Here is a 13,538-nt window from a genome sequence, read left to right on the forward strand (position 1 = left end):
ATGCCGCACTTATCAAGTTTTGTTTCTTATTCTGAGAAAAAATTGTACCCTCACTCAACCATTATAAGGGTTCTTTCAAAATAAGATCCCAAACATTTAAGTCCATATTTTACAAGCTGTAAAAGACTGGAAGGGCCTTGGTATTTATTTAGCCATCAGCCATGAGTGAATGATAAATGCTTTGACTAATATAGAATTGTATTCTAGTCGTGTCTCTTAATTTTAGACTGTTTCCTCTTTGTTATTTTTCTTCCTATTATTCATGTTGGATTTTGATGTCTGTAGTTTTGTAGTTAGTATTTGTAATCATTTACTGGTCTCTCTTGAAAAAGAGATTTTTAATCTCAATGAAACGTACCTGGTTAAACAAAGGATACATACACACACACACACACACACACATATATATATATACAAAACACGTTAACTTTAATAAACTACAACTTACAGCTAGCTGAACTACAAACCAAGCTCTCTGAGACAGCCGTTATACCAGACACCATAGGTTATTAGTTTAGAAATGTTTTATTTGTTAAATGAGCAGATATACTTGAACTTGGGTTTAATGTATGATGAGAACAAAAAGCGATGCAAGTGTAGAGCAGCTCCTAAAACATGCACACGGACCTGTTCTTTTCTTACTATAAATGTTTTTACAAATGCCAGAAGCCAGTCGGAGGTGCATCTTGTTCCTCAGCTCTGCAGCGGCTACAAAAATAACTTTTTAACTGACCCTTTTCATCGGTACAATACTTCATAAGTGTTAAATGAAAACAAACACATAAAATTGTAGCTTTTATTCAGAGTTCACTGGGCCAAGCAAAGCGAGCTACCTGTTATAAGCTCTCTCCTTTTTGGCCCTCTCCAGGGCTTTGTCCATGGTCTTTTCGTTCTCTCCCCGACACTTGGGGCAGTACCACTTGCCTTTGGGCTTGTGATGGAGCCCAACGCAGGAGAAATGAAACCACTCTATTGGACATTCGTCGTTGTCGCAGCCAATCATCTCTCCGTAGGAAACCTGCTCACACAAGCAGTACGTCGGCTCGTCTGGATCTATGGGCAGGTCAGGAGGCGACACTTCTCTCTCCGACTTCCCTTTAGATCGTTTCTTCTTCTTGGAAGACGTTTTGGGCCTCTTTTCCCGAGATGCGCCCACTTCCTCCGACTGATCCAGACCCCCGTAGCACTCGCGGTTTTCTCCGTTCTTCTGACGCCTCGAGCGCTTCCCTCCCGCTTTGTCTCCACCAACCGAACCCGGGGTGACTTCGTCTCGTTTCTTGTCGTGGTGGCCGGATTTGCCCGGAGTGACTGTCGCCGAAGAGGCCGACATCAGGGACACAGAAGCGGTCGTCATAGGCGTCGTCGTAGTAATGTGACTCTCTTGCACTTCTTGGGAGGAGAGGAGAAGCTCAGAATGCCACTCCATTTGTCGGGTTCGGTTCTCCACCAACTCCACCTGAAACGATGGGCATGGTAAAAATGTTTAACTAAATGAAACACACAAATCTTTAAGTTGTATGAAATCATTTTTCTTTTTATGTTATGATGGAGCAACGTTTTGCTCAATTAAACAAGGATAGTTTATTATAAATCTATCTTTTGTAGGCAAAGTCTTTACTGGCAACACAATGAAAGACTTGGCATTTGTAAAGGTTGCAATTGGTGTTACAAGTTTCCAAATTACCCTACATCATGTTTACTTCAATAAACTATTGCTTTAACCTTTATTATAGTGTGAATATAAACCTTTTTACCCAGAGAAAAATGCCCTTAAAAATGTCTGATATTTATCCACTCATGGAAAATGATAGAAGCAACTTAGATAATTGTACAAACTTCAAATTGACTCTGATTTTAATATTTCAAACTTTTCAGTAGAAGGAATTCAATTTCTTATATCTAATTAATAATTAAATGCACAAGCTTAAAATAAGTCACCTAATTCTTTCTCCCTACTGTGAGCGTGTGCATTATTGATGTGCGCTAAGGAACATAAAATCTCAGTACTCTAAATGTTGCAGGCATGTTCAAAGAAAAACATGACACTTACAATGAATAACTTTATATGTATCAGCAGAAATTCTGTAAAATGTGACATTAATGTAGCCTCATTTTTATTTACATTTAATTTGTAAAAACTGGTTGTTTTGGCGAGCTACTAGAAATTCTCTTTTGAGTCAGGATGAAGAACGGAGCTCCAAAGCTTTCCTCTTTTTTCATAGTTTCTAGATTATCAGAACGACATCCACATGTACTTGAAGCAGATTAGCACCACACTGACATGCAGATGCTGCTCTGTCTTTATCAGCTGAACACAGCCAGGTTTGGGAATTTTCCACTGAGTGGCCACCTCCCAACAACTGAAGCTCTTCTTTTAACGTACCATTTGACCAGCAATCTGGATCTTTTCGTCTCCAAGCTCCTGACTGCGGATCAACGCCCTCTGGATGGATAACTGCAGCTTGCGCCGCTGAAGCGAGTCCAATTCTCGGCGGTAGCGTTCATACGCATCATCAAGCTCCTTGAGTGCATCTGGGGGGGGAAAAAAAAAAAAAAAAAAAAGAACAGATAAGAAAATGAAATCACACAAAACATGCTTCCTGCATGTTAGTTATCATAGAGGGGCATTGTCAGGTACAGAAACGTTTAAATTTGCACAACATTTTAGATACGCGCTTCTACTTTCATGCAGATTTACTCAAGTTCGTGCTAAAATGTTACTGTGACAGAAAGTTTAAACAAATCTTTTTTGCGCCAGTTTGATAAATTACTTAAAGCACTCTTAGTAAAGTATATTTCAGAATGTTTGTTACGATGTCTTTTGTACACAGCTCACAAATAAATGTGCAAAAACAAGCCTGAACAATTCATTTCGTCGGGGCTCTTCACCTTGATACTTGGCATCTATTTCCCTCATGAGGGACACGCTCCTCTGCAAGTCGAAAGGCAGAGACTCCACCAGGTCCAAGTACTCCTCGACATAATTCACCACAACGTGGCCTGGGTCACCGTTGCTCGGGTTCAACATCGCGACTCCTTTCCACCCCAAAAGACGCTCCTACACCTGCAAACACAAAATCATTCTTAGCATACTCTTCTTCACCGCAAATGTTTAGCGTTGGTGCAAAAAATGTAAATTCTGTTGCAACACCTCCAGGCGCTGCAACCATCTTCTGATGTCTATTTATTTCTCATTTTGTACTATTTATTTCTTTATCTTTTTAACGTATGTATGTATATTGTATGTTACGTATATACACATAACCTGCATTTTAACTCGAGTCGAGCAAATCTCAATCTCGTTGTAATCTGTTGATGACAATGACAAATAAATCTTATCTTATCTTAACATCACTGTGTGCAACGTCAATAAGGCAAAGAGAAGCTTGGACTCCATTTTTATTTGCCCCTAAATAAATGCTTCAACAATCTGAGTCCACACTTCGTTGGTCTGTTCATGTACAGACCTCATAAAACCAACCAGATCAGTTTTACTCTTCCCCCTTTTTAAACACATCAAACGTTTTAGGTATTAATATCTTAATGAATAACATTTAAGCAAGACAAAATCATATGAACATTTCATGACTATATGTTACATGGAGATGTCATAGTACAGTTTTTGAATGGCATAATAGACCTTTTTTTTTTTTTTTTGATTTGCACTCATGACTGAAATTAGCCCTAATCTGCCAATAATCTAACAACTAATCAATGGAATATTAGATCAGTCAATATTACGAACAAAAGCCCCGCCTTCAGATGTATTTAGGAATAATACATTTGTGTAAATTAAGTAAAATATACGTAAAATTGTACTCTTACGCCGTCTCACTTTGAGCCAGGAACAGACATGAAATCAATATATTTTAATCTGAGATTTGGTCGAAGGTACTGAATGGTAATCGATGATGTGATCTCCCATCGCCTATTCAATGTAACGTAACGTTAAAGCGTCTTCACTCTCAGTAAGATGAAACCTGGATTTAACTCAGCATGGCATCAAAATTAATTTCGATTTAAATCGAGAGAAAGCTTTAAAAGGCTAGCTTAAAGCGCTATAGCTCATGTAATTATAATCACACACCGCAACGTTCAGCAAAACCTACACTGCATTAAACTGCACAGCAACTTAAATATGGATAGATTTATATAATGCTACATAAACAATCCCCGTAAATGAATATTTGCGTATCCACTCTTTTGTTTTGTGTAACTGTTAGCTAAGTTAGCCTGCTAGCTTAAACCGTTACTAAACGAAGCGTGGCACAAACACGGACAAAAACCACGCAGCTCCGCCGTATCTGCCTTATAAACACGGCGCAGAAAACCGTACCTCTGGATATGCTTGGTTTTCCGCTGGTAGCCTCGTCTCCTTGACGGTACCGTGTTGCTAACACCAGGTTATGTGTAACTACAGAGTTGAGGAGAGTAGAGGAGCGTCCCTCCTCAAAAACGAACAACGAACCTAAATAGTTTCAGATGTGCGCATGCGCAACCCTTCCTGTAGCCAGAATGGGAGAATGTTTACTGCTGCAGTCTGTAGAATAAAGACCCTGAAATTACGGCAGCAACACCTTCCCCTCAATGCAACACAACTTGCATTGGATAGTACACTATTTCATAATTTTCTGACTTGTATAAGTGGATCTCACTCCTTTATAGAATCACATTAGGCTTTGTTTTGCAGTGTAAAGACGCTCCATTGTGGACCAGGTTGATACCATTTCAAGATGTGATTTTTCCATTTCATTAGAAAATTTCTTTCAGTGACATCAATGTGAGACTAAGTTTCAACAAGTAAAGGTGAATTTGTGGATTTTTGTAGGGGTACTGTGCCACAAGCTGCGAGTCCCTATGAAGTTCAAATTTTCTTATTTTTGTAATTGTACTTAAACAATAATAAACTTGACCCTTTCCGCTTAACAAAATTATTAACACATTGTAATTAAATACTTTCTACTGCAAAAACTTACTCTGACACTGAAAGCATAACTTTTAACAAATATACATAAAGTTAAATTTGCTATTATTAAAAATATATTTAAAAAAACGGATTTGTTGATTTGATGCAAATAACTCAGGCTTCTGTGTAAACCAAATAATTTGGCTTCATTTTTGGTGTGAACAAATTTTTTTTTACACAGCTTTAAGAACAAAATCAAGCGCTTGTCAAATTTTACTTCTGGTTTATTCAAAACATTTAAAACAATGTGATCATGTACAGTATATTCCTCCCCCAAACTCCCACTCCCTCCCTTAAAGCATAGCTGAAGTAAGTTAATTTTAAGACTAAGTATTTGTGATATTTCTGGTTGTTTTATCGTTTCAGCTTTCAAACAGCTTCCTGAAGGCCGGACCGATCTCCTGGATCATGTCTGAGGTGGTGGTGGACCTGCCGTGCCGCTGGAACGCCTGATTGTTGCACTGTCTGGTCAGCGAGCAGGCGCCGAACGCTGCGACCACTGATGGGTTCATACTGAGAGAGAGAAGAAGAAGAAGCAGAAGGATATGGAGGATCAGCTCAGCATGTTTTGGCACTATCTCTGTGATTCTTTCCAATAAATAACCAGCAGTAATGTAGCTCCTGGCATACAAATATAGCAGATCTTCACCCTCTAATCAGTCCTGCTGTTGAAGCAGCATGAGCCCAGTGTGCCATGACTCCCATCGATCCGGACAGGAGATCTCCTTGTCCTCCACATCTTCTCCCACTGCCCTCAACACTGCATGAGTAGACTAAAAACAGCGACCCATAACAAGAGGTTACAAACTTTCACAATAAAGAAATGCCGAGTCTGGAGTGACGGCGGATGTTTGGATACGAACCTTTACTGCCGTCTGAGATGAGATCCTGCTCCCCCTTTAGCACCAAGGTGAGGTTGCCCATAGCTGCACTGAGCTGCATGACGCTCCGCTGGTGGTCGCTGCTGTTCATGGGCTCATGGTGCTGGAACAGCATGACGGAAGCACGGGTGAACTCAACAGGCGAAGAATTCGTGACCATTTTATTCAAACAAAACTCACAAGTGCCTCAAACAGTCTGGTGAACTCCATGAAGTTAGGAGTAAGGATGCCCTTCTGGTAGCCTTGAATGACCGCTGGTTGGTGTGTGACGAGCCACAGTCCGTCCTGTTGGAAAGCAAAGCCTGAGTGAGGTTTTAACGTCCAGGACTGCTGGACTTTTGATTTTGATCCAGACTTACTGCATCAATGACTATAGGAATATCCCTGGCTTTAGACCTCTCAATCACTTCCTGAAAGAAAGAACAAGGCACAGCAGGTATTTGTACAGATTTAATGATTTTACTGTCTACATTTCTTGCAAGAGAAGCAAACCTTCACTGCAAATTTATTTTGTTTGAAAAATAAAGAGTGAAAAAAGAAAACACAGTGAAACCAGAGACAAACAGCATTCTGAGGGAAAATTATAGAGAATTTCTTGTTTTTGAGTAGAAGGTTATTGTGAACTTGTTGGAACTGTCTTCAGTGGGAGAAAGAAAGACATTCGGACACAACTTAGATTATATTTACCGGTGGATTATAGGAGGTGGTTTGTGGGCAGTGTTTCTCTGTAGTGTGACGTTTATTCTGATTGTAGCTGTTTTGTTACATTTTCCATTTTAATCACATATAAAAATGGGAATTCTACAGCAATATGCCGCTTGTTTCCTTAATTATAAAACAATGCAGACCAGCTGATGGGTGAGGTATTTACTGCAGCGGGATTAAAATCTTTAGCATCTGTGTGCTGAGCTGACCTCCATAGTCACATTTTCCGTTCTTTGTTGCTCTGATATTGGGTTTATTAAACAGCATAGTTTAATTTGTCAAGCAGATACCAATCCCTGAAAATGCTAGATGAATAAATTGAATGTATGAATGTTATTTATAGAAAGATCATCTGAGTGTCGTTAGCCCATCGTGTGACATCATGGCCGTGGGTTAATTAGCATGTAAGGCAGTGTTTCGACCACTCAGGGTAGATTTCAGTGCCGGGGTTGAATGTTTATGTGAGTGAATATATTCCACATGCCTTGGCTGTTTTCAGTAAGAGGTCTTCCCTGCCCAGACCTGGTCCCACAACAAGGCCATGGAGTCTTGGGAGCCACTTTTCTATTTCCTCCACAGCATTGGGGCTGTCCCTTCATACACACAAAACAGAGAGAAACGTTATTTAACACGGACAAATAGAATCCCAAACACATGCAGGCCAAAGATAAAATGAAGACCATGTGAACATAGCATTCCTTTAAAAAAACAAAAAAAACAACAACTAAATTACAACAATTTTGGTTGATTTTTCCTCATATGTATTTTTTGAACAGTTTTGGATTAATTTCTGCTTTGAATACGTTTCTCTTTTTCATAGTTAATCGATTACTAAATTAGCTGACGATTATTTCAAAAATCCTTTCATCCGGATTAATCCGATTACTTATTTCTGCTCCAATCCTAATATGAGATTCCTGTCACATTATAACAACAAGATTGCTCTGGGAATGCATGGCAGCTTTTATCACATACGAGCTGTTCTTTGTGAATGCAGTGCCCAGCTGATGTACTTACAGAACAGGGTGCACTATGAGCTCAGGGCTGTAGGATTTTATCACCGTAGCAGCATCTTTGGTGCAGAATACATGCGACAGGTCACCCCCCTTAAGAAAAACAACAAAAAAACTAAGTAGCTACCTCAAATTTACAATGAATGTGCAACATTAGTTATTAGATTTACAGCTTACCACTTTCAGCGCAGAGATAGCAGCAAAGTATGGAGCTCCAGTATAGCTATAGAGTAAAAGATGGGAAGATTTAGGACGTTTTTGTGTAGATTATCATAAAATGTTAAAGTGAGGAGTTGGTCTTCAAGTGACGTTACTCTTTGCATCCCCCGATGATCCCAATACGGCCGTCTTGTCCTTTGTGCTTCTTGGAGGTGAGTGGAGGAACTATACTCTTTACTAGCGAGACGATGTCGTCGTCCATGCCTCCGAGTGATGAAGAGCCCAAGCTGTAGTATCGCTCAAACGCTGAGGGGCGGAAAAAAAAAGCCAAGAGATTTTAAGAGTGGATTTATAACAGTTGTACGTGTGATATTTCATTCATCATTTGCATTAAAATTATTTTGTCTTTAATTGGAGCATTTTTACTCTTATTTTTCAATGGTGGACATATGATTGAATTAAAAAAAAATGGGTGCACAAGTTTGGATTTATTTAGGATTTTATATAATCCACACAGGCTCAAATATAAACCTACAACCCACTCTAACATTTGGCCGAGGTTTTCTTAGGCAGTAGCTGAATCCGGCTGGACACGGATGAAAACGAAATGATTAGATGTTCGGGAACAACCCAGAAACCACAAAGACTGACATTGCCAGTGGTACTGTTCTATTTGAATAAATGGACTAAGAAGGAGAAGGCCTCCAAATCCACTTCAAATCAACACAAACAGTCGGAATTTGTATGTGTAAATTTGAAAATATATGTGTAATTTACACTAGTGCTGCATGATATAAGGAAAACATGTAATTGCAACAGTATTGCTGAATGATGCAATATTGTTATTCAGGTTTCTGCGATGCAATGCCCCCAAAACTATTTTGTGAGTGCTAGCATCTTGGCAACTAAAAATACACATCCTTTGTGGACATTGGGGGTGAGCATTTATCACATCGTTTCAATTATCATGATAAATTTATCATAAGACTTGACTGATAGTTTTTATAACAAATTCCACCCAAAACTCCCCGAATTCCTGAAGTTTACGGGAACAATAATAATGAAGAAAATATCACTGCTGGAAAATACCAATGTGACTGTCTTACAGAAAATCCATAATCAATCCAAACTTGGGGTTTAAAAATCGTTAAATTTGTTTCTTGAATTATGAGTCCATCATGAAAAACTCCATTAAAAGCCCCAAATTACTGACATTCATGTCTCTAAAGAGTGAATGAAAACTTCTGACCAGCACTGGGGTTTAGTGAATAACCAGGAAACGCACTGAGAAAATTTATTATAAAATGGATAACAAGGGCGATCACTGCCGAGTGTTTACATCACACCTGCGCCGCCTTTTAGTTTCTCTTCACACACGCCGCCACACCTGACACCTAAAGCCTGAGGATCTGTGCTTGGAGGCTGGCTGAAAGAGTCCGTCTGGGACGCAGGGCGCTTGAGGTGCCCCGGCGGGCCACGGGTGTGCTGCGACAGGGGGGTGCTGGAGATGACCGGAGGTCGGGCTGGAGGGGGCGGCTTGGAGGGAGCGGACGAGGACGATGAGGGTCTGCCTGAGGAGAACACCTGCGCCAGCATCTGGAGCATGTGCAGCTCTCTGGCGTGCTCCGCTTCTCGACGCCGGTCCTCCGCCTGCAGGCGCTGCTCCTCCACGCGGTAGAAGTTCTCCTCGGCCTGAGCGCTCTGCTCCAGGAACTGCTCCATTAGCTTCTCCATGGGGAAGTTGGAACGCCGCTTTCTGGGCCGCTTAGGAGGTCTGGCCGGCAAATTGCCAGCTACTTTGCAACTGTTCGGCGGATTTGCGGAGGTGCCTAGAAAGAGAAATTCAAAACCTTAAGTGAGCAAGCATAAATATATCTTAAGACTGTAACAATTTTTTTAAACAGATACATCAACCAGTCTACCAGGGCTCAGAATTGGCTAATTGACCCTTGATTAGCAAATACTGACAAAACTCTTTTCTCCCTTGTTATTTATTACATGCAACAAAATTTTGCACTCCCATTGCATCAATCAACAGCTCGTTCTTCAATACCACATTTTTGACTTTAAAGGAGAACGTAGCGGTTATTGAGATGATTATCCCCGTTTTGATGCATAAACAGGGATAATCTTGTAATTCCTATCTGATTGATTCAAAGCTACTACTTTCATCTCATTAGTTTGATCAAAGAAGCTGCAGCATATTCGATCCCCTTTCATTTGTTGCACCAGGTGAATTTCAATAAATTAAAATAGCATCAAAAACTCAAATAAATAGTAAACAGCAGGACAAGGCTAGTATTTTTTTGCATCATATCCACTGCAAAAACAAAATCTTACAAAAGTATTACTGGCCTACTTTCTACTACACTTAGTGCACTTGAAGTAAGACACAACTAACTTACAAGTAACTTTTCAGCATGATATAAGAGCTTGTTTTAAGTCTTGATATTGATGATAAAGTTCTAGTTATGAGTGAAATAATCTGTCAGTGGAACAACATTGTTTTCCCATATTATAAGTTATAACTGTCTTGTTCCACTAGCACGTTATTTCATTTGTAGTTTAGTAATTTTTCATCATTAAGAAATTATTGACTTAAAACAAGCTGCTGAGAAGTTACTTGTAAGTAAGCTTAGTTTTTATTTAATTTCCCTTTGGGGTCAATAAAGTAGTTTTGAATTCCAGCTCATTTCAAGAGTGCTAAATATATTTGTGCTTGAAACTAGACCAAAATTACTTAATGTTTTGTGTTTTTGCAGTGAGCGATACAGTTTTTGAATTGAGATGCAAACTGTATTCATTAGTACAATAAAACTAAATGTATGGGTTCATCAGAGTGGTACAGGCCAGATAAAGGCTGATGGGTGCAGGAAACGTGACCCAGAGGGGTAGAGGAAGAGATTTACTTACTGTTATTGCCAACTGTGACTTTAACTGGGATGGGGATGGGGACAGCAGGGTATTCCAGCTTGACTTCAGTCTCAGCAGGATAGGGACACTCTCCTGTGCTCTCAGAGTATCTATCCTGAGCATCCTCTCCGTCCTCCTCCAGCCCATCTCCGGCCTCCTCCCCTCCGACCCCGCTGTCCATCAGCTCCTGCGGGTCCAGAACCGTCCGGTTGCTCAAAATACTCTCCATGATGTCATAAAACTTGCAGATCTTGTGGTACTGCCCGTTGTTTCGCAGGTTGCCCTCCTTTGCCAGCAGGTACTGCCTCTTGAGGCTCTTGATGCGGACCCTGCATTGCTCCGGGGTCCGCTCGAAGCCCATGGCCCCCAGCCTGCGGGAAACGTCTCGGTAGACGAAGCTGTTTCGGAAGTTTCCATCCAGCGCCGTCTGGATGTCCTGCTCCCCCCAGATGTTCAGCAGGGTCCTGGTCTCTATGTCCGACCACAAGAAGCCCCGCGTCGTGTTGGACTGCATAGCTGGTCCGGTTTACAGCGTGACCCCTACCAAGCGGAGTTGAATGGAGACGTTCACACCGCAGACTGCGAGGATTGTCGGGTCTGGCCGCATCGAAGCGGCGCGGCGCAGCTAGCCCAGACACCGATCGGTGGCCATTTTGATAGCTCGGAAGGGCTTAAGAATGTAGTCCCAAACTTTAGCTTCATAACAAAACGACGTATAGGGTCAACTAGTTGTTCGCTAGCCGCCTCTGTTTATCCGCTCTCGTCGCTGTAAAAGTGCGCAGCGAATTGTTTTTGGGTCAACTGAATACGGGTCAGCTTCCGCAGGACTTTGCGGAACCATTAGCTTTAGCGGGCAGTTTTCCAAACCGACCTCTGATCAGTCCGCTGAGGTTAATGTTACCTATGTGCGCTTGGGTCCTCCGCCCTGCTATAGGTGTCCGCGGGGTCCTAAACACCGTGCTTACAAAGGCTGCAGTCAAATGCAGCTTACAGACATGCTACAGTCATGGCTGTGTTAAAAATACAATAGCACCTCGGAAGAAAATCCCCTTCACGTTACCTTTTTGGTTAAAACAGACGAACGTGGCGACAACCGATAGAGCAACTGTGACCAACCACAAGCAGAGCTGCGTCTGCGTCTGTTGAGGAACCATTGTTTTGCAAAATGTCAGCCATTGACCCACGGAGCTTCCCCACGCGTGGAAGACCCCTCGGGTTGTTCGCAGTCCTTCTTACCTAAACGGAAAACGCGCTTGAACGCTGGGAAGTGCGCACAAGGCCTCCGGATCATGAGGCGGTCTGACCCAGGATAGCAGCACAGGAAAGAAATGGCAGTGATGCTTTTAAAGACTGCTCGGACACTCCAGTATCAAAGCGCCACACGTATATGGAGTACACTAGTGACGTTACACCGCTGTCATTGGTGGCTGTGCTGGGGGTCACGGGGTGATGTGGGGTAGTAGGCAGGTAGTAGTTCACAAAAATGTAATCAGACATTTAAGCTAGTACAAATTTCAGAAATCTTTCCCTTTGTCTTTTGGCAAATGAACATATTTGTTAGTGGTGCGCCTGTTAATGATTTCTGTTGATAGATAAGGCCGTGATGCGTCATCAGGGAGCTACCAAACACCAAACTTTTTTTTTTCTGTTTTTTTAATCATTAAAATGACAAACAAGCCATTTTTAGAAATGTGTTTGAGGAGGCTGACAATGGGTCTCTTTCATCTTTGTGGAGAAAATTTGGCCCATTTGAGAATTGTTTAGAGATGTTTCACACAGGAGCAGCCTGTAAAACATCAAAACTTTGACTAGAACGCACACAAATCTTTAGTTTTTCCTCTAAGCAACTTAAATATGTTTGTGTTTACATGCTTCTAATAATGTTGGTCCTGAAGAACTTTAAAGTATGCTTACACAGAATTCTGAAACAGAATATTCTCCTTCAGAATGCAGAATTTATGGTTCCAAAAATTAAAAGTCACAGACACTGTCTTTCATGTGTAAACTTTTGGGCAAAAATATATTTTAGTAACAAAATATTCTCTGAATTCACAAAATCGTATTGTTTTAAGACCAGGGTGAGGGAGAATAGATTAGCATGATTTTTCTGTGTTACGTCCAAAGTATATATTTTTGTAGATATGTGACTTGTGATATAAATATGGAAGACAATTATGACTGGAGTTACACGGTAGGCTAAATACAGAATCAATTTATCTTTTAACTTACTACTATTATTTTTATTATTTACATATAAATATGTATTCATAAATCTTGGTAAGAAGTTATTTTTAACATTTATTTATTATGCAAATACAAAGTGCGAGCATCACGACTTACTTTTAATTTCATATTTGTAATACTACTTCATTGTGGAAATTTTGGTGAGTCAGATAAGTTTAGATTAAAAAGTGCAACTGCCTGTCAGGAGGACCTGATGTGTTAATGGCCGGGTGAGGTGTCATTTCTGCCCCGAGTTTTGTCTTGTGGGTAAAAATACATCACACTCAGAAGAACTAGAGCAAAGGCTAGTACAATCAGAATGATCGTTGTAGCGTTTTTTTTTTTTTTTTATGTTATTGCAGTCATTGTTATTATTATTATTGTCAAAAATATCCACATACTGATCTCTGGTGTTGATAAAAAAAAATTAAATCAAAAGTTATTATATTAAGAAAATAATATTTAGTATCTTTAAAGGAAGATTTTTAGTTGCTTCTTAGTTGCTTTTTTTTAGTTGGGGGGGGGAGAGGAAGAAAAAAAAATAAACAAACATGACTTAGAACATTTAATCATAGGCAGAAGAAGTGTTAAGCCAACCTTATATAATAGCTTATTATTATTATTATTAATGTTTCTGGTACTTCACCGACTCCCAAATTGCCCTTGGGAGTCGGTGAC

General features: G+C 40.4%; 2 protein-coding genes across 5 annotated transcripts; both read right to left on the minus strand.

Moving 5' to 3' along the window:
* Positions 1–406: 406 nt before the first annotated feature.
* Positions 407–4,483, minus strand: ing1 (inhibitor of growth family member 1). The gene is made up of 4 exons (XM_014468418.2): positions 4,337–4,483; positions 2,890–3,064; positions 2,384–2,532; positions 407–1,456 (listed from the first exon to the last, which is right to left on the minus strand). The coding sequence occupies exons 2-4, from the start codon at positions 3,026–3,028 to the stop codon at positions 830–832; spliced, it is 915 nt and encodes a 304-aa protein (XP_014323904.1). The 5' UTR covers positions 3,029–3,064; positions 4,337–4,483; the 3' UTR covers positions 407–829.
* A 689-nt stretch (positions 4,484–5,172) lies between these two features.
* On the minus strand, positions 5,173–11,989 carry naxd (NAD(P)HX dehydratase). 4 transcript variants are annotated; one of them, XM_023337457.1, is made up of 12 exons: positions 11,874–11,957; positions 10,638–11,776; positions 9,071–9,553; positions 7,880–8,030; positions 7,743–7,788; positions 7,570–7,658; positions 7,037–7,145; positions 6,207–6,257; positions 6,028–6,132; positions 5,830–5,950; positions 5,616–5,739; positions 5,173–5,479 (listed from the first exon to the last, which is right to left on the minus strand). In XM_023337457.1, exons 2-12 carry the CDS (start codon positions 11,149–11,151, stop codon positions 5,329–5,331), a joined length of 1,944 nt encoding a protein of 647 aa, XP_023193225.1. In that variant the 5' UTR covers positions 11,152–11,776; positions 11,874–11,957; the 3' UTR covers positions 5,173–5,328. The 4 variants fall into 4 exon arrangements, with proteins under 4 accessions (XP_023193225.1, XP_014323909.2, XP_005798136.1 ...); XM_014468423.2 differs by lacking the exon at positions 11,874–11,957 and having other exon boundaries at positions 10,638–11,791; XM_005798079.3 differs by lacking the exons at positions 9,071–9,553; positions 10,638–11,776 and having other exon boundaries at positions 11,874–11,989.
* Between the last annotated feature and the right edge of the window lie 1,549 nt (positions 11,990–13,538).

The sequence above is a fragment of the Xiphophorus maculatus genome, chromosome 7, assembly GCF_002775205.1.
Source record: "Xiphophorus maculatus strain JP 163 A chromosome 7, X_maculatus-5.0-male, whole genome shotgun sequence".
Lineage (NCBI taxonomy): Eukaryota > Metazoa > Chordata > Actinopteri > Cyprinodontiformes > Poeciliidae > Xiphophorus > Xiphophorus maculatus.